Source organism: Acytostelium subglobosum, assembly GCF_000787575.1.
Source record: "Acytostelium subglobosum LB1 DNA, scaffold: scaffold1, whole genome shotgun sequence".
In the NCBI taxonomy this organism is placed as follows: Eukaryota; Evosea; class Eumycetozoa; order Acytosteliales; family Acytosteliaceae; genus Acytostelium; species Acytostelium subglobosum.
This window is the reverse complement of record NW_012236531.1, coordinates 1,566,165-1,593,822: the sequence shown is the minus strand read 5'-3', so window position 1 is coordinate 1,593,822 and position 27,658 is coordinate 1,566,165. Positions and strand designations below refer to the sequence as shown.

Sequence of the window (27,658 nt, the reverse complement as noted above, 5' to 3'; positions counted from 1 at the left end):
GGAATGGTGGAGTGGGAGTGAGTCCAGACTTGTTTCCATTAAGGAATGAATACTCATTACTTCCTCAATTAATTGAAGGTAGAGAATGGAGTTAGTTGGAGGTTCGCTAGATGCCTTATAATGACATGTAATATCATGTCATGCATAGTCAATCGAATGAATAAATGAATGAGTGCCAACTAAATTGGATATGTGCACACAACATTGTGGTGTTGTTGTGTCTTGGGCTAACTAATAACTAATGGTTAGCCACTAATGGATGCAAATCAAACAAGATCACACCTATTTTGTTGTCTCTGACATTCAATCAATCTAACTGTAGTTCTTGTCTTGTCTTTGCTTCCAACGACCTTGTTGTTGTTGTTATTGGTTGTTGTTGTTGTTGGTATTGTTGGATTGAAAAAAAGAGATAGAGAGAATGTGTTGTGTGCAGTTCCTTGAAGACCGGGAGCCTTATTGTCTGTATATGATCAATGTGGTGGCTCCCGGAAAATGGGTGATTGACATTCATGTTGGTGTATGTGGGTGTATGATTCTTTGTCTGAAAAAACTAAGGGGTTCTGTGTATCTCTGTTGGCTAGGGTGAATAACACTTCAAAATCACCCCCACAACACAACACCCCCTCATATATCCAAAAGTAATTTATTTGAATTAACTCTCTATTAATAATTGTTTTTGGATTAATGCTTTTCGTCGAGAGCAAAGATAGCTTTGTGTTGTCAACCCCACATTACTTAATCATACCAATCAATCATAAATATTACATACACACATTTATATACATATATACATACACATACACATACACATACACATACACACTCAAACATATTTTATTGATTGATTGACATTTGACATTAACCAAATCAATCAAACATATAACATATATATCATATTAATTTATTTATAAAGCATTTTTCAATATTAACATAAAGTCTAATAATGGGTCATAGAGGAAAGCTTGGCGGAGCCTTGGTGCTAACTGTATTGTTGCTCGGCTGTTTGGCCGTCTCATACTCATTCTCATGGTACAGAGAGGACTTGAGATCAAGTTTCAACATCATTCTTCAAGCCAACACCACAACAACCATCGACTATTTCTGGACAAAGACCAGAACTACCGTTGACACTGTCACTAGTCTAGGCGGAGCGGTATGTAGTATAAATTTATCTCGAATGTGAACCTTTATTAACATCATTCATTCAATCAATCAATCATTCAATCAACCAATCATTCAATCAAACGAAATAGACATCATCTCACACACAACAAAGTGAGAACGACTACACTGATGAACAGAAGGATGTTAAGCAGGTATTCACTATTTCTCTGTCTTTTTTGACTGCTTCAGCTGCCGCTGCTCTGGCATTGGCTGTCTTCCAGATCATCGGAATCATCTCGAGAAGCAGATTCTTTAGAATCCTCTCTGGCATTGCTGGACTTGCCTCGTTTGCCCTGTTGGCCGTCGCTTTCTTCCAGTTCTTTGGCATCACCAAGGCTCTCGACAAGGACAACCAGTGTGGCGGCTACATCGGTCTGGACAACTCACCTTGCGAGTCATTCTTTGGTTCAACCGAGGGTGTCCTCGGCTTGAAATTCAGATGGTTCCCATTCATTGGCTGGTGGGTTGGTGTCGGTGGACTGGCATTCTCCCTTCTCTCAGCCGTTGCCTCATTCTTGGCTTAAAGTATTGATCATGAGGTTGATCAACCTCACTCAAATATCATGTAGACAACATCACAATAATAATAAATACTCCTCCTATCTATGTTTAGAAATCAAAGAGTTGTCGTCTAGACTCGTTCACTTTCAAGTTCTCAGCAGCCGAGACACTCACTCAAATTCCCGAGATCATCTCATGTCATCCCTGAACTTTAACCGACATGAACACAGTTGGACAAGTGTGTGGTCACGACAGTTTTGGGCTTCACAATTATGATTTGGATCACTCGTGTGCCAAAACTGGTCCAATCAGGGCCTGGTTCCTTGACACGTAAGTGGGTGAGAAAGGATCATTCATTCTATGATCCAATAATCGTTCATTCATTAATTTATTAAATATTTGATCAATCTAATAATTGGATAGATGACAAACATACAGACAGACAATAAAACAAACAAACAAACAGATATATAACTTATAACTTAAAGATTATAAAAGAATGACTTTACATAGAGTCAAACTTGGAGTTGGCTTGGGACTCATGGTTGGCATGATTATATGCGTGGCCATTGCCTTTGCATTGCCTTGGTATCAACAGTTCTATAGACATCCATACAGTGCTGCTGCAAATGTCACAGAGACAGTAGACTATCGATGGACAAAGACTGTAACAACACGTAACATTCAAGCTTTTGATGGAGATGTATGTGATTGATTGACAAGCAGATAAGATTGATTGATTGATCAAGTGTGACACATAGCTAACATGTTCCACACCTTTCTGGAATTATTCCACTACCATCCCCCATTGATCTCGACACTCAATTTATAGAATATTGTAATAACAGATGTAACGTACTCAGATGCTGGAAATGATAATATCAAACAGGTATTCAATATATCATTGGCATTCTTGATCTTGGCATTGATTGGCGCAACTGGTGTGGCAGTGCTACAAGTGGTTGGATTGATCACTCAAAGACGTCGCTTCAGATTCTTCGCGTTCAATTTGACAATGGCATCGGCTGTCATGCTGACCATTGCCTTCCTCCAGTTTCTGGCCATTCGTCGATCATTCCTTCAAGACAAACTATGTACCAGTGACGTGGAAATCGATTCTCCATGCACAATGTTTGCGGGTACATCTCACTATGGACTGCCTCCTTCCACACAAGAATGGCATCCAACTTCCGGTTGGTTTGTTTGTATTGGTGGCTTGATCTGTGCCTGGTCAAGTGCTATTGCCACTTATATCTCATAACCCAATTGATCAATTGGGTAAGTGGATGGGGATGTTAAATTAAAAGATGGGATGGACGCGCCAATAGAAGTGGCGCGACTCGTCCATTAAAGTGTACTTGAACTTGGACATGTCTTTGGCTTTGGCTTGGCGGTATGGTCAACGTTGTACAACGTGATGCACTACTGCTGCTACTATTGTTTATTATACAGGTGGAGGCGGGGAACTGATTGATGCCTGACTAGCTGTTGGGTTGTCGTTACTTTGTCATCTTCTTTATCGTCTTCGTCGTCGTCTTCGTCGTCGTCTACTAACTAACTAAATGAAGGCCTTGATGATGGCCACAAAGACCATTGTGACGATCAATACAATGAGTATCATAAGAATGCAGAGCCTGGATCGATAGCCCTTTTGGTACTCGTTCGCCTTGCCCAGCTCGACGTTGCCCTGCACGACAGACTCTTCGGTCTGTTCGAGATTGTACTCGATCTGATCCAGCAATGTGCCCTGCTGGATGACCATCATACTAATGTCCTGGACAATGTTTGACAGCTCATTGATCGATCGCAAAATCTGTTTGATTTCACCATCGCGCTGCATCACCTGCTTGTCCATTTCGTTGACCACCTCCAATTGTTGCATCGTGAATCCATAGTTGGCAACCTCTTCCTCCTCCTCTTCATTCTCTCCATTCTCCCATCCAAAGCTACTTGAGTTCTTTTGTAATGCTACATATATGTAATGTTTGATTAGTGATCAATCTTCAATCAATCAATGTGTGTACCAACATACCACTAAGATATGTCCTTTGCTTCTTCTTAAAGTCAAGCGACAGAGCTTGAAGTTGTGTTGACTTGGCCGACTGTATGTTCTTCTTGATCTTCACCTCTTCGGGTGACAGGTTCTCCTTGGCACCCAAGTTCTTGATTAAGTGATGTGTCTTTGTGATTATCTATTATGCACGACCGTGAGAGTCAGTACTCATACTTGTTCATTCATTCGCTCATTCATTCAATGAATCTTACAGATGATATATCCTTTGTCAATACTTCAATCTCTCTTTCATCATCGCCATCTCCATCGAATGTTGCTATATTTCTAGAGTGTAATCTACCCAGCTTCTCAACTAATCAATCAATGATGTTTGGTTAGTTCAATGTGCACACTTGTCAATGTTGATGGCATGGAGCAGGGCAGCACTTGACATACCCTTGTCTTTCAGTGATATCATCTTTGAATCGATGTCTCGCAATGCTATCCATTTGAAACTTGATATGTCTGATGGTGAGGCATAGTCATCTTCCAACTCATTCTTTAAAGGTATGTAACTATCATTGTTTGTACCACCTCCGCCTCCACCATTAGGTGATGAGGCATAATATGTTGAATGAGATGAAGGCTTTGATAAAGCTTTCAAACTATTATATGTTGCTGTTCTATTCCTACATGCCATTGTTGTTGAATGTATATATATATATCTATTCTATATCTATTATATATATTATAAATTAAGAGATAATAAGTTCAAGTTGCAAATGAATCCGACTCCTTTAGTCCTTCGTGTCACACACTCATTCAAGATCTGACTTCGTGGTTCACACACCTCCCCAAATACTTTCCTTGGAAAACTGCGACACGTTCAACCTCAAACTAAAGCACGAATACATAATTGATTGGACATGATACGTCAATGTGTGACATCCACATCCAATCAATCAAAGTGATTTATTACCAACTGATTATGGTCTCCACCTGTTCACATTTGGAAGCATTATAATTCCCAATATCCAATCGATCATTGTTGTCTTGAAGTCATTTCTTGAAGGAGTTCTCCATGATATCTACAATATGGTACATCGTGACTTGCGAGGAGTTGGCACCCATAGATCATCGCCAAGTAGTCGTAAAATATATTCAGCGGTGAAATAGGGACTTGAAATATTGATAAAGCCCGACCTGGAAAGGTCTGCCACATCAGGGGAGTACAAACAGTCCGGATAACAAATGCACAGGAATACATTGTCCGATATCCTGTAAAATGCCAATATCATTGATTGCGGATGGAGAGTGATCCTCAGCTCGGCCACACACTTTGGTACTTGCTGGAGATTGCGAAGAACATACTTTGTAAGATTGATTGTAGATGATTCCTCCGAGGCATAAATCAAACTGATAGATCGCATGGTTGCTGGTAGTATCTTGTAATCGAATTTGTTGTAATTGTTGCCTTGATGTAATGTGAGTGATGTCAATGATGGAGGGATGTCACCTTGTTGCAAAGAGATGAAAATTTCCAAAGAGAGTGATTTGATGGATGGCGGAAGTGATTTGCCAAGTTGATGGTCGTAGCTTGGGTTGAGGAGGAAGGGAACCCTCAACTCTTCCAAACCACTTGGCAATAGCAATGGTATGTTATAGAGAACAGTGGTGAGGGACTTGAGGGAGGGCGGTAGCATTCTAAAGTCCAACGAACTCTGAATCGATTCTATCCACAGTGTTCCAATAGTGAGCGAGCCAAGTACTGGGAAAGTGTCTCGATCGATCTTACATATAACTTTTGGTTTGATACCTTGTAGTCTGAGCCATGTAAGGTGAAAGAATGGCATGGGACCGAACCTTGGCTCTTTAATATTGAGCAGTGTCAGTCGTCTAAGGGACGGACATTGAACATCGTGATTAAATGCACTTCCAGCTAGTCCAACTGATCCTATTGTGAGGTCTGTGATAGTTGATGGCAGAGAGTCCAGAGATTGGTTATGGAATTTGCCCATGTAGAGTGTATCAAGATGAGGCGGCAACACATTGGCATCGAGCAAAAGATCCCATTCACTAAATTTCACTCTTAATGACTTTAGTTTGTCGGGAAGGACGTCTTGGAGACTGCCGAGGTAGCAACCTTCGATCGATAGACTTGTCACTGAATCAGAGAAACTGTTGGCAGGCAATGAGCCCTTCACTCCACTTTGTAATTGATACATAGTGATGTATTGATGACTTGGGAAATAGATTTGAAGATTGGTGAAGTGATGGTTGACAATCGTTGGTAGCATTGTATATTGAAGATGGAGACATTCTACATGCAACGAACTATTCTTCAACTTCAACTTTATCACAATCTCATTCAAATCTAACAACAATTCTTCATCACAAGCTTGTCTTATATCCAATGTGATTGAAGTTACATTTGTTATTTCCATTATCTCTTTCTTCCATGCACCATTATTATGTATATCTATTCATTCATTCATAAGTACGTAAGTATATCTATTCAATAATTCATTCAATCAACAAGTTTACCTTTACCAACACAGTATACATAGTCATAATTAGGAACTGAAGATAGATAGTATTGTAGTAGGACGGAGCATGGCTTTGAATGGAGTGCTTGTTGAATGATTGACTTGTATGACTTGAGGTGAATGCTGTTGTTGTGATAAGTCTGATATTTCCAGGTATAGGGTAGTTGCTTGGTGTTGAAGTCAAGATAGTGTTGTCTATGTTCAAATAATCTCTTGCACAACAATGTCAACTTCACTCTATCAGCATTCTCCTCAACATATGTTACTATCTGTTTAAGTATAACAAAAGGTAATTTATCCATTTATTATTATCTATCTGTACATGTATGTATGCATGGTGAATGATTGACTATCCATCCAACAACAACAAACAGTTTATTAATAATATCTTGTGTTGACTATTCACAACAAAAAAGGAAAGGTTACATTGTTGTGCAGGATGATAAAGTTGAAGCTAGACCGCGTCCGCGAGGCTTGTTGATCGGCCATGTCCATTGGTTGTTCATTAGTTGAAGTAGATATTCTGTTTTGAAGTATGGACTAGAGATGTCGATGAAGCCAGAACGCTTGAGTAGGTCATCGGCCACTCGCAAGAATATATTGTCCGAGATTCTTGTTAGATTGATTGTCCAGTAATCATTTCTTCGAACACTCAATCCATATCCAATTGTCAATGTATACTCTACAGTTGACTTTGGTAAACAATGTAGTTGATTGACCAGGTCCCATGGAATCGGTAGATCTGTGGCAACACATTGCAGTGACAATGATCGGAGTGCTGAGGGCAGTGCGTCAAAGTCCAATTGATCGTACTGGACTCCAATCACAGTCAATGATGTGACTGATGGAGGTATGTCACCAATTTGAATCTTGCGATTATGGTACTGGATCTTGAGTGCGGTAATAGAGGATGGCAACTGTAATCTCGAAAGAGGCTCATGATTGATATATCTGTCAAAGTTGAGTGATAACACCTCCACTCCATAGGGTATCCCAACGGGAGGTTTCTCAAAGGTTAAGTTGACATCTCTCAGATCAGGGAATGTTGATGTGAGGTCGCTGATCGTTGTAGTTGATGAAGTCCAAATCAGAGATTGAAGCGATGGACAATCAATCTGTTGAGCAAAGTACAATCCAATCTTCACTTCAGTGATGCTACTTGGCAGTGTGAGAGGATGATTAAACCAGTGCCCAAGGTGGAGAGTGTTCAAATGTGGAGGGAGTCCAGTGCCAGAGATGGCCAGATTCCAATCATCCAGACGAATGGCCAACGAACGAATGCTTGTAGGTAGGACGTTCTCCAGTGAGCCCTTGAACTGGCCAGTCAACGATAGATTGGTCAATGTTGCTGGTAAGCTTCCAAGTACATTGTCAACAAATGATTGTGTTGAGGTTGACCTCAAGTAGAGTGTCAGGTTGCTGAAGTAATATCCGTTTAGTGGTACACTGGACTCATCATCAGTGATCAATGGCATATGTTCACAAATGATTGGAATTGAGTGCGCTGCCAAGTGATCGATCAGCACCTTCAAGTCAGTCCAGAACACCGCACCATAATCACTATATCGATCATGGTACCTCTCAAACACCAACGTCACCGATGATATATCCGGAATGTCCATTATCTCTTTCTTCCAATTTGTTGGGCTATGAGGAACAAGAAAGAACATGTAGTCATAATCCTTTTGATGGAATCTCTTCTCAAAGCCCAAGTATACTGTGTTTCTCTTTCGATTGATCATATCATTTCGAATGATCTGTTGATATGATCTTAATCCTGTACAGTTATTATCTTTGTCATTGTCATTGTTGTTGTTGTCTAATGGTGCCATGTAATGTATATCAAAATGTAGGTATTGGTTACGAAGTTGGAACAATCGTTTACAAAGTAGAGTGAACTTAATGCGATCAGCATTATCATTCAAGTATTCTACAACCTTCTTGAGTATCACTTGGGGGAGTGTATCCATTATTATCTCTATCTTTTCTTGTTCAACACTACTTGTTGAATGAGCCCATTCCAACAATCATCTTCCTTTTTGCCCAACCCTCTACCCTCGACCCTTGATAATAATGTAAATGTATGTAACAGACAATATAATGTCTAGTTACTCTTTATTTTGCTGCTTCTAAGTTTGCTGTTTCTACTGTTTACAGCGGCCGCCCTTGCTTTGGACTTGGGATGATCGCGAAGTAGGTGTTCGGCATCAAAGTGATGGCTCTTCTCATTGGCCTCATACTCCTCATCACTGTCACTACGAATGTCATCGATCTTTGTACCCTTTTTCAACTTGGCAATGATAATCCTAAGTATCAGGTAGAACCAGAAGATATGTAGACACTGCAGTGTGACCAATGCAACATTGGTCGAGTAGTACAGTGGGAATCCAGTTGATACAAAGAATGCTTCAAACCTAAGAATGATGTGTATGTAAGTATGTAAATTATGAGTATGTGATCTGGTAGGGCATGGACATGGTCCACTTACATTGTTGTCCTTATAAGGACTGATGGGAAGAAGACGAGTCTGGTAAGGAAGAATGTGATGGCGAATAGGATGAAGAGGGTGTCTGCTGTGACACTGTATACTTCAGGATTCATCTTCTCCTTTTGGATGTAGTTTAGGGCTTTGGCCGAGTACAGGAATATATCGCCAAGATTATGAGTGATCAGGATGATCAGACCAATACGTTGATAACGGAACCAATATGAGGCGCCCACCAAGAAGAATGTTGCCAAATGATGTGTGATCATCTGATTAAAGTCCTTTCGTCTAGTCTCAAAGAACAATGCAATTGTGCAATGGAAGTAGAATGATAACTCTAGCAAGTAATATGTCCTGAACAGTGTTCTATGTTGTTTCAATTGATTGATTGATTGAATGTTAGAGTAGATACTTTGGTAACATGATCACTCAACTTACGAGAATGGTTGGATTGGCCATCCGAGCCAGATATTCATTGTAGGGAACAGAGTCCATTCCTCTTTGAAGAAGACGTAGAATCCAAACAATTGGAATGTAATATAATACAATGAGTACCATCCATTCTCTAAGAATCTAGGTACATTAGACTTGCGAATTGAGAATGATAAAGCTATTGGCTAATGGTGTATATTATGATGATGATGATGTTAATATTGGGAGTATGGATGGATAGATGGATGGATGAGTGGACATACCTTGAGAACGAAACGTTGATAGAGATATCTGACTATGAAGAAACATGTTGTGGCGAGCAACATGAATAGGAATGCATTTAGTTCCGAGACTAACTTGCGCGTCGATGTGTACAAGTGGTTGTCAGGGTTGAAGTACCTCTCCAGTTCCAACTCTGAAATACCATATGATTCCATTGTCATTGTATATTGTAAATATATATGTATTGATTGCTTGATTGATTGATAGGCCGGGTATGGCAATGTCTACAATCACGTGACAAGATTGATTAATGTGATTGATTGATTGATGTGATTGATTCGGTCGATTAATTAATTGTTTGAATTGTTGTTGTTGAATTGGAATTGAATGATTTGATGGAAGGTCAGCAGGTATGAATTGTATAACCTATGCTGCGTTGAACTACTAACTACTACTGTGTACTACTACTACCAATTAGAGCGAAGGTTAGTTTGAATGGTTGAATTTGTATGTATATGTCAATCAATGTATGTGTGTTTGTTGAAGTTGAAGGTGATGAAGGCAGGAAGTGAAGTGAAGTGAATCAAGTAAGTAACAAGGCATGCCTCTGGAGCATGAATGAATGAGTGTTGTGTAGTGGTGGAGAGAATGACAAGAGGAGTGTGCTTCCATTGGAAGCATGTTGGGGTGCATGTGTGTGTGTGATAGTGATGTCAAGGTGTTCAACACCCAATCCAGGCTTGCCATTGGCATTAACAAACACACACACACAGATTGACCAGGCCAAAGATCCAGAAGGGGATTAGGCCCAAATCAAATTTAAAGTGGTGGTTTCGTTCAACTTGTTCTCTTGCGACGAATGGATGACGGACAATGGGCATCACCTGATTGTTTGACATCAACCAAAACAAACAACTGTTCATATTCATTCGCATGACGATGATGGGGGTGTATCACTGTGGGTGTGGCCCGGTTGCAGGTTACATCTCCACTTTCTGACATTACCAACTCGAGGTAGGTAGGTAGTGTCTACAACAAACATCGAAAAAACGATTCGATTCATTCTTCCAGAGTCTATTCATTCATTCATTCATTCATTCATTCTTTTGTCTTGTGGTCACTTACATTCTGTGTATGTCAATCAATGAATCAAACGAATGCTCCAAATGTTGTAGTCTTCTTCTTTGTTGTTGGTAACTCAATTGGTGTAGAGTCAGCTGTCAGATAAATATTTGTTGTAATTGATTGTTGGAACTTGTTACTAATAATTGTATTGTTGTTGATGCTGTTGTTATTGTTGTTGTCAATGATAGCAATAGATGGTGTCTTGCGTATGGCGAGGTAGAGTGGAATGGTGATGAGATTGGTTGCTATAATCGATTTCATAGAGTTGTTGGTCTTGTTTCGTTAAACTAAAGTTGTTGTTGTCTCAAGTGTTCATGTGATTGATGGATATGAGATACCAAGGTAATGCTGCTGCCGTCTGTTGTCTGCTGTCTATTGTCTGTAGTCTGATGTTATTGATAAACTAGAACATTAATAAGTAATTAACATGAATGAATGGATGAACAAGTGAGTGAGTGAGTGAGTATGAAAGACAACAACATCTTATCAAACTCAACTCTTCATCCCTCATTCAATTCAATGTCCAAAGTGAATGGACATACACATACACATAAACAGATACACACACACACACACACACACACAAACACACTAGATACAATCGCTTTCTACAACATCAACAACAAACATACACCACAAACACATCATTCATTCACTTCCCACTCTCTATCTCTTGAGATACACACAAACAAATAATAATTGACGAATCATCTCTCTCTTGAAGACACACATGTCTGCTGGTCACCGATAGAATGATTCATTTGTTAACAGAATCTTGGTCATTGCCTTTGGAGCCTCACTCACACTCATTCAATGATGGCATGTTATTGAGAATGTACAACACTTGAGATCAGTAAACAACAGTATGATGATACATCAAAGTCAAGATTGAATCTATTATGGCATATTGCACTGAAGTCAATAAGATAAGAGGAGCAATGGCATTGTTGATGTTCTCATTCATTCCACGGTGAAGATGTCAGCGTTCACCAACTCGAAGTAGAATTCAACTTGGCGGTTGGCATACTCGAGGGTGGTGAGATCCATCACATAAATATCGAGTTGTGGACCAATGTAAAGACGTTGTCCAACGAAGACCAGACTGTTGTGCGGGATGTCAACATAAATGGTGTTGGTATCAACTGTACCTGGGTCGTGTGGAACAGCAAACAGCAACTGTGTCTCATTCTTGATCATATCGATCTGGTAGATCAAAGTGGCAATGTTGATGCTGTCTGGGACGAATTCGATGTAGAATTTGGAGTTGTAATACGTTCCATAAGAAATGGAGTAGGTACCATTGCTCAAGAATGGCAAGTCAAAGTGGAACTCCTTGGTCGTGTTGCTTGGGATGTGATATGAGACCACAGCGATCTCTGAAACCTCTTCATGGATTCCTTGGATGACCATGAAGTATGTCAGGCTGTTTGAGTGGTAGTTTCCATAGCCCCCACCCTCTGGTGAGAAACAAGTCGTGGAGCTGTCATCCAATGAGTGGATTGATTGAGTAAGTAGGTGAAAAGTATTACATCATGGTGTAATGACTGTATTCGATTGACAGACTTACGATTGATTGGTGTCAAAGTTGTATTGGATTAGAGTAGGCCATGAGGGTGGAGGGAAAGAGGAGGCCACCTGAAAGGCAATGTTGTTCATGGCATCGTAGCCAAGTGAGGCCGAACTGTCTTAAACATATCCATTAAGACAAGATGGTCCCTTTGACTTGGTTGATAATACCATGCTCTGGACATGTATTGATTTTTGATTGATTGATTGGGAGTTTGAGTGAAGTGTGCCTCACATTCACTTGAGTTGGGCAGGCAAGCTTCTGAAGATCTTGATCATGATTTACATACTTTAGAGTTGAAGTGATTTAGCATCATATTACAGACCCACGATGCGGATTGGTTGTAACCCAGCAACAGGAAGTCATCACCAGAGTACTCGAGGATGCTGGTGATGAACACTTCATTTGGGAATGTTGTCTGATTGATCACTTGTCCTTCAGTGAGGTTGATTGAGATGAATTGATGGTTGGAAAACTCAAACACATTGAGCACTGATGGTTGCCACAGCTGATGAGATTCGATGGATTGAGTCAGTCATTAAATAATAGGCTACCAGTAAACAACTGGTCAACATTTACGTCAGCCAAGGTGGATGGTAAGCCAACGCTCAAAATGAAGAGCAACAAAAGTATGACCTGTTTGGACATATGTTCTTGATTGTCTGTGTGTGATTGTTGATGAGGATAGAAGTGATCTTGTGATTTGAAATGATTTATCAAATGAGGGAAACAAAAGAAATACTTTAATGATTTAAATTGATTGATTGAATAGAACTTCCAGTCTAAGTCATCTATGCCCTAAACAAAGTAGAATGATAGACTTTCACATTGTCTGGAACTATTCCAACCAAAAATGGATTGTCGATTAAAGTCAAGGTGAGATGAGTTTATAATACAAGGTCCTTCCAACTAATGAATGGCATGGCCATTGTAGATGTTCAGACTCATTCATTCCACGGTGAAGATACCAGAGTTCACCAACTCGATGTAGAATTCAACTTGGCGATTTGTATTCTCGAGCGTCGTGAGATCCATCACATAAATGTCGTTGTCCACGACTGACCTCAATAGAAGGTGTTGGTGTCTTCTGTACCTGGGTCGTGTGGCACAGCAAACAGCAACTGTGTCTCATTCTTGATCATATCGATCTGGTAGATCAACGTGGAGATGTCGATTGAGTATGGGGCGAACTGCATGTAGAACTTGGAGTTGTAATACGTTCCATAAGTAATGGAGTAAGTGCCATTGCTGAGGATCGGCAAGTCAAAGTGGAACTCCTTGGTCGTGTTGCTTGGGATGTGATATGAGATCACAGCGATCTCTGACTCTTCTTCATGGATTCCTTGGATGACCATGAAGTATGTCTGGCTGTTGGAATCGTAGTTGCCATATCCTGCTCCAGCTGGTGAGAACCTTGTCGTGGAGCTGTCATCCAATAAGTTGCACAGGATCATGATTGAGTGAGTGGGTGATAAGTATGTTGACATTATGGTGTTGACACATGATGGATGAATGCAGTCGATTGAGAGACTTGCGATTGACAAAACAAGACCAGCATGCTCACGAGCAAGATGATGATGTGGCCGTGCTGGTGCCTGCGGAAGTTGAATGAGTGAGCCTGCAAGACCGTGCTGGTGCTGTTTTGTTGGTGTCAAAGTTGTACTGCATCAGAACGGGCCATTCTGGAGGTGGGTAAGCAGCGCCCACCTGAAAGGCAATGTTGTTCATGGCATCGTAACCAAGTGATGCGGTACTGTCCGAGGCATAGCCTTTAAGACAAGATGGTCCCTTAGACTTGGTTGATAGTATCATGCTCTGAACAGGTATGGACATGTGTGAATAATGTTTGATTAATTGGGTGTTTGAGAGTTTGAGTGAAGTGTTAATGTGAGGCCTTTTCTTGTCTAGCTCATCACCACCATCATCATGATGATTGACATACTTTAGAGTTGAAGTGATAGAGCATCACATTACAGACCCAAGTTGCCGATATGTTTAAACCCAACAACAGGAAGTCATCACCAGAGTACTCGAGGATGCTGGTGATGAACACTACATCTGGGAATGTTGTCTGATTGATCACTTGTCCATCAGTGAGGTTGATTGAGATGAATTGATGGTTGGAAAACCCAAACACATTGAGCAAGTACAAGTAAGGTGTTTATTCGATAATATTATCATAACTATCATACTTACATACATATACATATACATATACATAATACATACCTACATTTAGACTTATAATAACTATAAAGTTAATACTATTTTATATCCTAAAGATGCCAACTCCAAAACATGGAACATCATTTTAAACTTGATAACAAACGTGGATTGATGAAGGAGTTAAAGAGGTGGCACCAGCACACTCGCTTGGTAATGATGGCAGCGGTGGATCATCGAGCCAACCAATCAGTCATCCAGTACCCAGCAGCAGCAGATACACTAATCGATCGGCGAGCCAACCTGTCAGTCAGTCAGTGACTAGTAGTAGTGGATTCACTAATCGATCTGCGAGGCAACCTGTTAGTCGTGTTGTATATCTTCAATCGAGCAAACCTACCAGCCAACCAACGTGTCGAGTGGTGTACCCTACCAACGTAGTAGTAATAGTAGTAGTAGTAGGAGTACAACCAATTGTATTAGGGCACAACGGCTCATCCGCCATTAATGCCCTACTGGAGGCTGCAGTCATTGGCTTGTCTGAGGGCACTGATGATATGCTATTGGAAGAGTTTGAGAAACCATATCCAACAACCATATCAAGGATATATGGTCAAAGACAAGTATCTAGATTTGACTGAGAGCAAGTTAGCAGTTATGAGAAGAAGGCAGTACAGCGCCAAAGATTCGCATATCGTCCAATCTATGATGTTGCCTTTGAGCTTGATCAGTACATACCAGATCTCATGCACATGATACCAGGCTCGATCAAGAAGTTATTCAAGCTCTTCATCAAGTATCTGATGGACAGTAGGTCCAGGGCATTAGACAATGTTGACCATCAGGATCTGGACGAGGAACACGATGATGASGACGATKATGACGACGATTATGTTGACCAGGACAACGAGAACAATKATGAGGATGACAATTTCTCGTGACCAGCAATGATGAGGAAGATATCCAGGACAATGAGGTCGACGATGATGAGAAAGAGAGACTCCCTGTCGATCGATAGCATGACGTGGCAAATCAGTACCAATGCCTGCACAGTATCGATTCAGTCAAGCCAAGCCTACCTTTCATCAATGTCTCCAATTGCTTGCAGTCATGGTCAGGAGGGAGGATGGACTCACAGATCTCATTGAAGATGAAACTGAGAGAGTAAGACAATCGCCAGCAGAGAGGCTCACCAAGTGAGTGATTGATTGAGTGCATTAACTAATACTATCATCAACAACAACAACCAAAAGGCCAATGTAGTTAGACTCTGGGAGATGATATACAAGTTGGTCATCTTGCTACTCGATCACACCATTGTGATCAAGTCCTATCAATGGAGAGTGTGAGAGGTTTGGCAGATTGCTAATCAATATTACAACATTGAACCTACCTCTTATCTTCACATCTTCATACATCATTCTGGCGAATATATGGAGCTGTACGGCTGCTTAATGATGTCGTGTCACATCGCATCTGAAGGTAAGCCATGTGTTAGTACTATCACTATTCATTCAATACGCTGACTAATTGTTAACCCTAACTTTACAGCCAAGCACGGTTCCATCTACACAGCCATTAAGGAATCCAACAAACAGAGTCGACCTGTACATATATGCAACAGGTGACCAGGGATATGATCATGACCAAGCTCATTGAGATCTATCAACTATGTCCTGAACAAAGTGGAGAGGAGTTTATAATACAAAAGTCCTTCCAACTAATGAATGGCATGGTCATAGTTGTTGTGGGTCTGACTCATTCCACGGTGAAGATCTCAACGTTCAACTCCATGTAGAATTCAACTTGGCGGTTGGTGTACTCGAGGGTGGTGAGATCCGTCACATAAATATCGAGTTGTGGACCAGTGTAAAGTCGTTGTCCAACGAAGACCAGACTGTTGTGCGGGATGTCAACATAGATACTATTGAGGTCAGTCGAACCTGGGTCGTGTGGAACAGCAAACAGCAACTGTGTCTCATTCGTGATCATATCGATCTGGTAGATCAACGTGGAGATGTCGATGCTGTCTGGAATGAACTGCATGTAGAACTTGGAGTTGTAATACGTTCCATACGAAATACTGTAGGTGCCATTGCTGAGGAATGGCATGTCAAAGTGGAACTCCTTGGTCGTGTTGCTTGGGATGTGATATGAGATCACTGCGATCTCTGACTCCTCTTCATGGGTTCCTTGGTTGACCATGAAGTATGTCTGGCTGTCGGCATCGTAGTTGCCATATCCAGCACCAGCTGGTGTGAAACTTGTCGTGGAGCTGTCATCCGATGAGTTGATTGAGTGAGTGGTTGATAAGTATGACAGAGAGGTCTCCATGTGGAGGTGCATCGTGACATCATGGAGTAGACAACCAGCGTGAATGGATGACTGAAGCCGACTGACAGACTTACGATTGATTGGTGTCAAAGTTGTATTGCATCAGAGTGGGCAATTCTGGTGGTGGGAAAGAGGAGCCCACCTGAAAGGCAATGTTGTTCATGGCATCGTAACCAAGTGATGCCGATGTATCCGATGAGTAGCCTTTAAGACAAGTTGGTCCCTTAGACTTGGTTGATAATATCATGTTCTGGACAGGTGTGCACATGTGTGAATAATGATGTTTGATTGATTGGGTTAAGTGAAGTGTTAGTGTGATGCCTCAACTTCACTGACTTGCTCATTCACCATCATCACCGTGATGATCATTATAATGATGGACATACTTTAGAGTTGAAGTGATAGAGCATCACATTACAGACCCATGTTGCAGATATGTTGTAACCTAACAACAGAAAGTCATCACCAGAGTACTCGAGGATGCTGGTGATGTACACTACATCTGGGAATGTTGTCTGATTGATCACTTGCCCATCGGTGAGGTTGATTGAGATGAATTGATGGTTGGAATATTCAAACACATTGAGCACTGATGGTTGCCAGAGCTGTTATGTGTAAGTGTCATCGATTGTGTCAGTCATGATATGATAACGTATGATCGTCCATCAGCAAAACTGATACAACATTTACATCAGCCAAGGTGGATGGTAAGCCAACGCTCACAATGCAGAGCAACAAAAGTATGACCTTCTTGGACATCTGTCTGTGTGTTTATGTGTGTGATTGATGAGGATAGATGTGACTTGTGATTGTTTGGTAGGTGATTGTAGTGAAAAAGAAGTCTATCAATCTATCATTGCATTGTAGTTGTTGTTGTTTACTAATACAACCCCCCATCTTCTGTACTCTCCACACCTATCAATCATCATCAGCAACCTACATTCCACCATTCAACAATCCAAATTGCAAACTCAAATAATCGTCTATCCCTCTTGACCACCAATAAAGACAGTTGTCTTCTTCGTGCCGTGATGTTCCAACGTCAACCTGCTATTGGAACTGCACTCACTCCACATATATAGATCACTCCACTCATTGATTCCACCTTGAAGATCTCAGCATCCACCAACTAGAGTCGAAGACAAGACAGTTGTTTGGGATGTCATAATAGATTCTGTTGATGATGATGGTTCAACATCAATCAAGTTCACTTTTGAAAAAAGAGACGCCCCGACGCACAGATTGTTCTCACCGTTGTTTGAGGTTGAGAGCTTGGCTCAATTCATTTTGAAGAGCGCGGCTAAGTTCAACCCGAAGATTAAGGCTTTCTCCCAAGCCATACGATCGTCTGTGCAGTCGTGGACGTCATACATTGTACTGGTAGTCCCTATTACTCCGTCGCTGGGAACATTTTTAAGTGCCTTTGTATAAGCACCGTTTCCCTCATGGATCCCATCGATAACCCTTGCAAGAAGGTTGTCAGATCTGCGTAACTACTCAAACAATTATATAATAGCGCTAAAATATGTGTATTATATTTGTGTTGATTGAATTATGGGCTTAGACCAAAGTCAAAACGATCAAATGATCCTATTTTGTAAGTCAACCCCCTTTGATAAGTTCAAACAATCCCCATTCGTTGAGTGTCATCGGCCCAAAAATATCTTTGTTAAACAAATAAATAATCATTTTGATAATATGTGTGGTGGCTTGAAGTCCTGGTTCCACAACACCCACACACGACTAATCGGCAAAGTTTGATTCCAACTCGACACTTACAAATCAGTCAAACACAACAAACACACACATAAAGATAAGTACAGACACACAAGAAATCAAGAGATGAACAACAAGTCAATGATATTGTTGTCATTGGTTGTGATGATGTCTGTGGCGCATGCTGTTGCAGCTGGTCAACCCATCATCAAGGCCAGCCCTGAACTATTGGCCAAGGATGGAGACTTCATCACCATCACCTGGGATGGTATCGCCAAGCCCACCGCCTACGACACCATCGCCATCTACTACCCACCCACCGCCGACATCACCATTCCAATCGGTTTCATCCCATTGTCAACTGCCTCCTCAAGTATGTATATACCCGCTCATTCACTCAATCAATCATTTCAACTCAACTCAACTAACTCACTCATACTTCCAAACATCAACTTAGCTTACAAGGCAGGATATGGATCAGTCACCATACCATTGGTTAATGTTAGGGATACTTATGTGTTTAGATTATGGGTCGAGGGTAATGCTCATCCTTCGATGCCAAGCCCTATCAATAGCAAGGTGGACATCACAATGGTTGGCGCATCAAACAATGTCACCTTCCAGAACATCAACGCTCCGGAGAAGCCGTACTTGGCATACACCAACTACACGAGCGAGATGCGTCTCAATTGGATCAGTGGCACGGACGACACTCCCGTCATCTACTACGGCACGTCGCCCAGCCAGCTCACCATGTCCGTCCAGGGCAGCTCGTCGACCTACACCATCGACCAGATGTGCGCGTCGCCCGCCAACGACCCCAACTACTTCCGCCACCCCGGCTACATCCACGACGCCGTCATGACCGGCCTGACCGAGTCCACCCAGTACTTCTACTACTTTGGCAGCCAGCAGAGCGGCTTCAGCGCCGTGTTCAACTTCACGTCGGCGCCCAAGCCTTCGACCGAAGCCTACATTGTCGCTTTCGGTGATTTGGGCATGCAGCCACCCTTCAGCTGCAACTGTGAGATGATGCCACCCGCCACCTCGACCATCGAGAACGTTCTGACCACCATCTCTGCACCATGGTCGCAATCATGGGCTTCCACACTCGGCAAGAAGTCCCCACATGACACTGACATTGCGCCACACTGGTCTCTGCTCCACATTGGTGACATTTCCTACGCTCGTGGCAATGCCTTTGTCTGGGATTGGTACCATCAGTCCATCCAGGAGATCACCTCCCAAGCACCCTACATGGTCTCGATCGGAAAGTAAGTGTTGTTGGTCATTCATTCAATCATTCAATCATTCAATCGATCACTAACCCCTCTGGAATCATTCCAATCCATCACTTTAGCCATGAATATGACTACACCAAGCAACCATTCTATCCAGAGTGGTCAGACTATGGCTCAGACAGTGGTGGCGAGTGTGGTGTCCCTTACTACTACCGCTACAACATGCCAGGCTATGGTGAGAACGCCGACAACTGGTACTCCTACGAGGTGGGACCAATCCATTTCACTCAGATGAGTGGTGAGCATGACTTCTTGATTGGGTATGTATACATTTCATTGATTGATCGATTGAACAATCCTAACTCGCCCATTCACGAACATGATAGCTCTCCACAGTATAACTGGCTTGAGGCTGATCTTGCCTCGGTCAACAGGACCAAGACACCTTGGGTCATCTTCTCTGGACATCGTCCAATGTATGGAACTGACTCTGGTGAGAGTGGAATGTACTCACATCTCCAGAACAACCTTGAGCCACTCATCGTCGAGTACGACGTTAACCTCTGTTTCTGGGCACATGGTAAGTCGATCTCCACCCTTGCTGAACCATCTTTCCATCACATCTAACATCCATCCCATCCCATCCACACAAACAGTCCATGCCTACGAGAGAACATGTGGAATGTACAACTTCACATGTGCCGATAATGACAATGATGCACCAGTTCACGTATGTTGTTTGATTGATTGTACACTTCTTCGCGCCACACAGATAACTGACACACGCAATCACTCATTCCAATCATATAGATTACAATTGGTATGGCTGGTAACATTGATCAAGCACCATGGGCAGGAGGCAGCCATGAGCCACAGCCATCTTGGAGCATGTTCCGTGCCATGAACTATGGATACACTCGTTTCTACGCCAACATGACTGATCTCATCTTTGAGTATGTTGGCAACCAGAGAAACCAGGTCCACGACACTATCAAATTGCATAGCAAGTATGCCGAAGACTTCGACCTCGAGGCCTTGTAGATTGGCACTTCATCATCATCATGATCATCATCATGGTCACTAGGTGCGTGATACCACCCATTCGCTCATTCGCAGACGACCACGAGAGACAATAAATCACGTCCCCTTTTCAATCAATCAATCAATCAATCATTTGTCACGAGTCCAACAAATATTAATATTATATTTATATATACAAAATATTTATTTATTAATTAATCCTTCAATAATATACACCAATCAAGTTGTGGCTCTAATTTGTGATCGACAAGCTTGGCAACAATATGTCCAGCATAGATGTCGGTGTTGTAGATTGTTCCATTGTCATCGATCTTTAGTGGACATGAGATGAAGCCACGTGGTATGTCATTGGTGTCAATCAGTGGCCATTCCGATTCGAGATCAGTGCGTACGGTCTTGATCTTCTTGGTGTCACCCATCCACTTGCCCTCGGCACTGAATACCATGAATACGGAGATCCAGCCCGACACCCAGGTCGGTCCGGAGCCACCGCCAACATAAGAGGCGATACGGTTCCACCAGGCTGTGTCGGGTGTGGCGCCCTCGCCGGCGGAGCGCGCCATCTGATCGAGGACGGGCAGAAGCAGGTCGACCCACTTGCGCATGTATCCACCACCCGCCTCAAACTCAACGAAGCGCTCGGCGCGCTGGCGCACTTGTGCCCAGTCGGCGGCCGAGCCCATCACTGTCACCTTGGGCAGGCCACAGCGAAGCGAGAACTTGTAGTCAAAGTAGTTCTTGAGTGTGGACATGAGAGCGAATGAACCGACGACGCGGTCGTTGTACGTGGTGGTTGTGAAGTCGGGCATGACCCATTCTCGCACCGACGGGTCCTTGATGTTGTCGGCGATCTGCTTGGTCATCAGAATCGCCATCTCTTCGTAGGGCGCGTTGAACAGTGTGCCGTTGGCCACGATCTCCAACTCCTTTTTGTCGTCGAATGCCACGAACTTGTCGCGTAGCTTGTCCGAGTGCGCGTTGACGTAGAATGAGAACTGAGTGATGAGTGCCAGCCACACATCGTCTGGTCGCACAACAAGATGCATGTGCTGGTTGTATGCGTAGACGGCCGATTGAACGAATGAGTTGTTGCCCAGACTGATGATCTCTGGTGACTTGGTGTCGGCTATGCTTGACTTTACCACCTTGGGCTCTGGTGTTGCCACTTGTTCATCTCCACCTCTTGAGCCTTTGGCCTTTGGTAACAACATTGAATACTTAAACATATTAACAGGTTGTGGTCTAAACATCATTGATTGTAATGATGATGAGCCCATACTTTGATCAATAACAAATGTGTTTGATTGTACTTGTTGTGTACTACTTGTAGACATTCTCTATCTCTATCTCTATCTTATCTCTAAGTTTGATTGATTGAGTTAGCCTCACCACCTTCTTTCAATTTATTTGGAGTTCTCATGTCACTCCAAGTTCATTCCTGTTTAAGTTGAAAGTTGAACTATCACACAAGTTTACAAACAAATAATATCTTTTGTTATTGATGATGGTGTTCATCAACAAACCCGTCAAGTCGGAAGTCCTCTCACTACCACATCTTTGATTAACTATCTAACTAACTAAGATGTAATACACCCATTAACAATGTTGTTATCATAATGTTAAAGGGGGGGTAGGCAATCCGACAAATGGAACCTACTTTGAATGGCTCTGTGTTGTGTGTCTGTTTGACTTTGATCACTCATTGTTTTGATGTGTTTCAAAATCAGCTGCAAACATCATCCATTGTGATGAGTAGACCCCTTCCAAAAACATCACACTGAGTCCATCACTCTGATCACTCAAATTATTTGTTCATCATACATTATAACAACTTTGAAATCTTGTGATTGACACAACATAGTACAACTCACAACGTATCATCACACACATACACACAAATAGAGATACACACACATACAGACAGAGAGATAGAAGATAGAGATAAAGATAAAGATAAAGGATACAGATAGGCTTCAACGGCTAAATTCATTCATTCATTCAAACAAACACAACAATTTGCTCAACTAGACATTAAGGTCATCACTCATTCTTCATTAGCGAAGGTCACGTCTAGCACTCAAACCCAACTCAACTTGATTGATTCATCAAGGATCATATTCAATCAATCAATCAATCAATCGACTTTAGTAATATTAGTAATAGTAGTTAGTTAGTTAGTTAGTAATAATACCAACAACAATCAAACAAACAAACAATCGATCAATCAATCAATCAAAATAATACGAACATGACATCGACACCGTCATCACCACTTATGGGCTCGACTTCAATGTCGATGACCTCATCATTGCCAGCAGATGTGACATCATTACAACAGCAGCAACAACAGAAGGAATCACATACATTCTTGCGAGCCAGCAGAAGTGGCATTAGCAAAGATTTGAACAAGTTGTCATTGTTCTCACGTGACACAATACACGTGGTGGACTGCGATGGCGAGCGCGAGCGCGAGATTAACGAAGCCGAGCAGCTGTTCCAGAACCTGCCCGAGCTGTCGTACGTCGTCACCAAGATCAATCAATGGGGCAAGCACCAGAAGCGCGTGCTGCGCCTCACTAACAAGGGCATTGCCAACGTGCGCAGCGACATTGTCTCGAGCCACTACGCGTACGGCGACGTGCGTGCCATCTACCTGCGCGACTCAGAGGTGTTTGTGCTCGAGTATACGGGCGCCTCGCACAGCTACGTCTACAAGTCGGACGTGGGCTACCAGATCGTGCAGGAGATCACCAGCCGGCTACAGATGCTGCGAACGACTGAGAAGAAGAAGCACGGCTTTGACATTGCCATCAAGTACCAGAAGAAGCTGATGTCGCAGATCCCGGGCCAGAACGCTCAGACACCCTCCACGCCACTGCCCACCATGTCGGGCGCGGATCAGCAGCAGCCACAACAACTTTCGCCAGACTCGGCGCCCAACCTGTCACTGTCGTTCGACAGCTGCGACTCGTCGTCCGTGTCGTCGTCATCGTCGTCGCCTACGGCCGGCATGGACATTGAGTTCGAGGTGGACGACCGCAAGCACCAGAAGCGGGCGTCCAAGGTCTCGCAGCTGCTTGGCACGACGGAGGACCAGCGTCTGCAGGGAGAGATCGATCGCATTGCGCTGAGTCCGCAGTCGAGCGAACGCAAGGCCATTCAATCATTCATGAGCAACTTCCACCAACTTGTGCGCAACCCAACATCGCTCGTCCAGAACGTGCGCCAGTTTGTCGACAGCATCAAACACTCGATCCTCAACGACAAGAGCGGCCAGCTACAAAAGCTGGTCGAGTCACTGGGCGCCCGCGAGGACGACGTGCCCATCTCGGCGCTCGTCGAGAAGAACCTGGAGCGCGCTATCATCCTTCGCGCCTACAAGCAGCTACATGGCGTCATCTCACATCAGATCGCCAAGGACGAGGCTGTGTTGCAGGACAACATCTCCAAGCTGGCCTCCAAGTCACAGGAGTTCTTTGGAATCAAGAGTGAGTTCATCACACAGAGCAACTGGCAGTCGGCTGTCCTCGAGCTCAAAGCACTGGAACAGATCGACATCCCCTACAACAAGCTCGACTCCATCCTCGCATCCGCGCGTGCCATCTACAACTACATCAACTATGAACGCAACCTCAAGAGCAACTCACAACAAGAGATATTCCTCAGTGCAGATGACTTCTTGCCTGTATGTATCCATCATCTCAGGCCCATGTGTGGGGGTCGTACGTCTGGCGCGGTAACACTGTTACCACTCCAGTGGCCGCATTAATTTGCGACTGTCGCCAGATGGTCCCAATTACTCAACCATTTAATCACTCACTCAAACACTCAATTACAAACACAAACAGATATACATCTATGTCGTGGTCAACTCTGGCGTCAAGGACTTGGAGTTTACTAATCAATATCTGTGGCAACTTTGCGATTCTGATCGATTGTCTGGCGAGGGCGAGTACTATTTGACGGTGTTCAGTTCGACATTGAGTCTAATACGTTCGTTGAAAATGGATAATGTGGAGAGAGCAACGATGATTGATGATTTGATACCGACACAGCAACTGAAAGGTAGTCCGCCACCTATCAGCAGCAGTCCAACTAGCAATGGCAGTGGATGGAACAGCGCCACCATATCAAGGCGAGAGAGAGCACAGAGTCTAAGTCTTGGCGATGGCAAAAAGAAGCATTTTCTCTCACAACACAATGATCAATCATTCAAGTAATATTATAAGATAGACAGACAATTAGACGACACAGACCGAGCACAGTGTTGTCAGTCATTCAATCAATCAATGTGTAAACAATCCAACAACAGCCAACAATCAATCAATCAATATCCGCCATCCTTCCATCCCGCCATCCCACCAACTCAAACAAATGGCCAGCCCTCATACATCCTCACACATCCATCCATCCAGTGATGGACATGACATGGCCGACCATTTTGCAAGAGTGTATAATGAATGTAATATACAATCAATCAATCAATGATACGATACTGTGAAATAAACTTTATTATTTATTGACCAACTAACTTGGAATTGAATTGACGAACCTGGACCAACTCCCAGTCTTGAAAAAAAGTTCACATTTTATCGATTTCACAACTTTCAATTCGATTTCGAGTTGGCATTGAATTGAGCGCGTTCATTCCAATCAACTGAATTGAAGATACAAACAGACAACGAATAGACGAAGACAAAGACAAAGACGAAGAGATAATACATCATACCAATCATATCTAGGTCTAGACAAAAGGATCGCGACATAGTGAGAGATAGAGGAACAGAGACAGACAGACATACAGACAGACTGACACTCAATCAATCAGTGAGTGTACAGTGAGCAGAGAGAGAAGAAAGAAGATGAACTTTGATATATACAACTTTGTCGACTACAATCAGTTCTTTAAGAACTTGTTGTCAAAGAGCATGCCAGCAGGCGAGTACAATGCAGTCGGTACAATAGTGTCATCTTCACCACAACAACAACAACAACAAGGACAACAAGTACAACAAGGACAACAGGGACAACAAGGACAACAACAGAGAGATAACAAGTCACCATCTGTTATAAGAGCACCTTCATCACCATCATCTTTATCATCATCAATCGACAGCGAGTTCCCCAATCAACAACAGCTACCTCAAGTCGTGAACGAGAAGAAGGAGTACTGCTATGGACTTGGACAGCGAACCCCTGAAGTACCCTTCATCTTCACCAAGTTGACCAACCAAACGACAAGTATGATTGATTGATACATCACTGGCGATGATCACTCAGGACATTGAGACACTAACATACATGTCATTCATGAGTAGACTGCTTTGAATGCCTCGAGTATGATACACCAATCATAAAGAATGAGGAGGGCAATGTTATTAGTGCATTCGATTACATATTTACGGACTTCTTTCGCGAGAACACTCTAAAGTTGACGAATGGCTCATTCAAGTGTCAGTTGGACTCTTGTCGATTCAACAATGAGAAGGATACAATCGATCACATGCGAACTGAACACAAGTCACAGATACTACACATGGTTGCATTGCTTGCTGAAGGTATTCATTCATTCATTCATTCATGATAATGACGACTACGACAGAACGACAATGACGATGATCACTAACTTGCGCACACTCAATGAATGAATGATTGATGACAGATGATGGCACTTCATACATGGGCAACTTCTTTTCAAAGTTGATGTACTCGGATGCACTTTATTCGATTCAGCCGGCAGCGATCAGACCGGATAGTAGCGAAGCTTTGTTGGAGTATTGTAGCGTGGTGGCACCGACTTTGCCTCCAATCAAGACGGACGAGAAGGACAAGGCAAAGAGAAAGACTAAAAAGTCAAAGAAGGCCAAGTTGAAGCCAAAGGTACCGCTGCCCAGCAACTTCCCGCGTGACGAACTCTCTGAATTCACTCGCTCGCTCTTTGGCCAGTCCAAGGTGCCCATAAACGACAACATCACACGTACTCAACTCAAGAAAGTGAACGAAGCATTGGCCGCCAACAAAGGAGAGACTGAGGAAGGTATGTTTGATTGATCGTTTGATCGATTGATTGATGGAATGATTCCATCCAGTGACGGCGCTGACACTCACACTCAATCAAACAGCGCGAATGAAGAAGGAACAAGCGATATTCAATGAGACGATTGCAAAGATTAGGAATGTACAGCAACAACCAGAGAAGGAGAAGGAGGACGCAGCATCAATCAAACAACAGCAATTGGAGAAGGAGAGACTGGAGAAGGAGAAAGAGGATGAGAATGCGCAGTTGGTGGACGAGTTGGCAGACCTGATAATTGACGAGGTGGTCGAGGAGTTGACCACGAACATCGTCAAGAAGATATCCACGGACGAGAAGAAGAAGCGAGCCAAAGAGTTGGAGAAGGAACGCGAGAGGGAGCAGAGAGAGCGCGACAGGGAGCAGAGAGAACGTGATCGCGAGCAGAAAGAGCGTGATCGCGAGAATGAGGACCTCAGGAAAGAGAAGGAGGAGAAGGAGCACCAACTCAAACTTGAGCGACAGGCCTTTGAAGAGACACTTCAAACCGCCATCAGCGACCTTGCCGAAGACTTCCTCGATGAAATCATCGGTGATGAAGTGGTCTCACTCATCTCACAGACCTACCATGAACACCTCGTATGTGTACCATCATCCATCAACATGGCAATGCAATCCAACTCACTAACTCATTCAATCAATCAATCAAGGCGTGGAAAGAACAACAGCATAGACAACAACAGCTGCAGTTGGCAAAGGAGAAGAAGACGAAGCTTAATGTGAAGTCTAGTACACCACCACCTCCTCAACCGACTCCACCGACTCTCAGCGATGTTCCAGCACCAATCTCACAACAACATGCCATTGCGAGGCAACCCACTCCAGAGATATCTGTTTCCGCGCCAATCACCCTTCCTCCAGCCGGTGCATCCTATGCCCAAGTATCACAACTTGGTCTGGTCCAAGCACAACAACAGACACAACCGGTACCGGCACAGGCGGCTCAGATGCCAATCCAGTCACCAACTCCTCAGACACAAACACATGCGCAAGTCCCAATTCAAACACCAATTGATTGCTCAGCCACAACAACAGCAACAACAGCAACAACAGCA

At 43.0% G+C, this 27,658-nt stretch overlaps 14 protein-coding genes across 14 annotated transcripts; 6 read left to right on the top strand and 8 right to left on the bottom strand.

Annotated features, from left to right (window-relative positions):
* Positions 1-943: 943 nt before the first annotated feature.
* SAMD00019534_006600 (hypothetical protein) lies at positions 944-1,688 on the top strand (the record flags this gene model as incomplete). Its single annotated transcript, XM_012904093.1, has 2 exons — positions 944-1,153; positions 1,254-1,688. The coding sequence occupies 2 exons, from the start codon at positions 944-946 to the stop codon at positions 1,686-1,688; spliced, it is 645 nt and encodes a 214-aa protein (XP_012759547.1).
* Positions 1,689-2,206: 518 nt separating this feature from the next.
* On the top strand, positions 2,207-2,926 carry SAMD00019534_006590 (hypothetical protein; the record flags this gene model as incomplete). Its single annotated transcript, XM_012904092.1, has 2 exons — positions 2,207-2,368; positions 2,498-2,926. 2 exons carry the CDS (start codon positions 2,207-2,209, stop codon positions 2,924-2,926), a joined length of 591 nt encoding a protein of 196 aa, XP_012759546.1.
* A 297-nt stretch (positions 2,927-3,223) lies between these two features.
* On the bottom strand, positions 3,224-4,136 carry SAMD00019534_006580 (hypothetical protein; the record flags this gene model as incomplete). The annotated part of the gene is made up of 4 exons (XM_012904091.1): positions 3,224-3,633; positions 3,698-3,857; positions 3,931-4,031; positions 4,115-4,136. The coding sequence occupies 4 exons, from the start codon at positions 4,134-4,136 to the stop codon at positions 3,224-3,226; spliced, it is 693 nt and encodes a 230-aa protein (XP_012759545.1).
* Positions 4,137-6,626: 2,490 nt separating this feature from the next.
* On the bottom strand, positions 6,627-7,946 carry SAMD00019534_006570 (hypothetical protein; the record flags this gene model as incomplete). The annotated part of the gene is made up of 1 exon (XM_012904090.1): positions 6,627-7,946. One exon carries the CDS (start codon positions 7,944-7,946, stop codon positions 6,627-6,629), a length of 1,320 nt encoding a protein of 439 aa, XP_012759544.1.
* A 368-nt stretch (positions 7,947-8,314) lies between these two features.
* SAMD00019534_006560 (hypothetical protein) lies at positions 8,315-9,603 on the bottom strand (the record flags this gene model as incomplete). The annotated part of the gene is made up of 4 exons (XM_012904089.1): positions 8,315-8,618; positions 8,693-9,055; positions 9,128-9,306; positions 9,385-9,603. Coding segments are annotated over 4 exons (1,065 nt in total), but the record flags the coding sequence as incomplete, so codon positions are not given.
* A 1,825-nt stretch (positions 9,604-11,428) lies between these two features.
* SAMD00019534_006550 (hypothetical protein) lies at positions 11,429-12,124 on the bottom strand (the record flags this gene model as incomplete). Its single annotated transcript, XM_012904088.1, has 2 exons — positions 11,429-11,948; positions 12,036-12,124. 2 exons carry the CDS (start codon positions 12,122-12,124, stop codon positions 11,429-11,431), a joined length of 609 nt encoding a protein of 202 aa, XP_012759542.1.
* Positions 12,125-13,099: 975 nt separating this feature from the next.
* Positions 13,100-13,489, bottom strand: SAMD00019534_006540 (hypothetical protein; the record flags this gene model as incomplete). Its single annotated transcript, XM_012904087.1, has 1 exon — positions 13,100-13,489. One exon carries the CDS (start codon positions 13,487-13,489, stop codon positions 13,100-13,102), a length of 390 nt encoding a protein of 129 aa, XP_012759541.1.
* A 106-nt stretch (positions 13,490-13,595) lies between these two features.
* On the bottom strand, positions 13,596-14,262 carry SAMD00019534_006530 (hypothetical protein; the record flags this gene model as incomplete). The annotated part of the gene is made up of 3 exons (XM_012904086.1): positions 13,596-13,850; positions 13,978-14,117; positions 14,232-14,262. 3 exons carry the CDS (start codon positions 14,260-14,262, stop codon positions 13,596-13,598), a joined length of 426 nt encoding a protein of 141 aa, XP_012759540.1.
* Positions 14,263-15,308: 1,046 nt separating this feature from the next.
* On the top strand, positions 15,309-15,547 carry SAMD00019534_006520 (hypothetical protein; the record flags this gene model as incomplete). Its single annotated transcript, XM_012904085.1, has 2 exons — positions 15,309-15,362; positions 15,452-15,547. 2 exons carry the CDS (start codon positions 15,309-15,311, stop codon positions 15,545-15,547), a joined length of 150 nt encoding a protein of 49 aa, XP_012759539.1.
* Positions 15,548-15,956: 409 nt separating this feature from the next.
* On the bottom strand, positions 15,957-17,291 carry SAMD00019534_006510 (hypothetical protein; the record flags this gene model as incomplete). The annotated part of the gene is made up of 4 exons (XM_012904084.1): positions 15,957-16,473; positions 16,607-16,782; positions 16,919-17,137; positions 17,223-17,291. The coding sequence occupies 4 exons, from the start codon at positions 17,289-17,291 to the stop codon at positions 15,957-15,959; spliced, it is 981 nt and encodes a 326-aa protein (XP_012759538.1).
* Positions 17,292-18,374: 1,083 nt separating this feature from the next.
* On the top strand, positions 18,375-20,530 carry SAMD00019534_006500 (hypothetical protein; the record flags this gene model as incomplete). Its single annotated transcript, XM_012904083.1, has 6 exons — positions 18,375-18,621; positions 18,706-19,522; positions 19,609-19,809; positions 19,876-20,069; positions 20,146-20,219; positions 20,300-20,530. The coding sequence occupies 6 exons, from the start codon at positions 18,375-18,377 to the stop codon at positions 20,528-20,530; spliced, it is 1,764 nt and encodes a 587-aa protein (XP_012759537.1).
* A 200-nt stretch (positions 20,531-20,730) lies between these two features.
* Positions 20,731-21,840, bottom strand: SAMD00019534_006490 (hypothetical protein; the record flags this gene model as incomplete). The annotated part of the gene is made up of 1 exon (XM_012904082.1): positions 20,731-21,840. A coding segment is annotated over one exon (1,110 nt), but the record flags the coding sequence as incomplete, so codon positions are not given.
* Positions 21,841-22,778: 938 nt separating this feature from the next.
* SAMD00019534_006480 (hypothetical protein) lies at positions 22,779-24,750 on the top strand (the record flags this gene model as incomplete). The annotated part of the gene is made up of 2 exons (XM_012904081.1): positions 22,779-24,215; positions 24,379-24,750. 2 exons carry the CDS (start codon positions 22,779-22,781, stop codon positions 24,748-24,750), a joined length of 1,809 nt encoding a protein of 602 aa, XP_012759535.1.
* Positions 24,751-25,392: 642 nt separating this feature from the next.
* Positions 25,393-27,484, top strand: SAMD00019534_006460 (hypothetical protein; the record flags this gene model as incomplete). The annotated part of the gene is made up of 5 exons (XM_012904080.1): positions 25,393-25,771; positions 25,849-26,088; positions 26,193-26,567; positions 26,653-27,182; positions 27,254-27,484. Coding segments are annotated over 5 exons (1,755 nt in total), but the record flags the coding sequence as incomplete, so codon positions are not given.
* Positions 27,485-27,658: the final 174 nt, after the last annotated feature.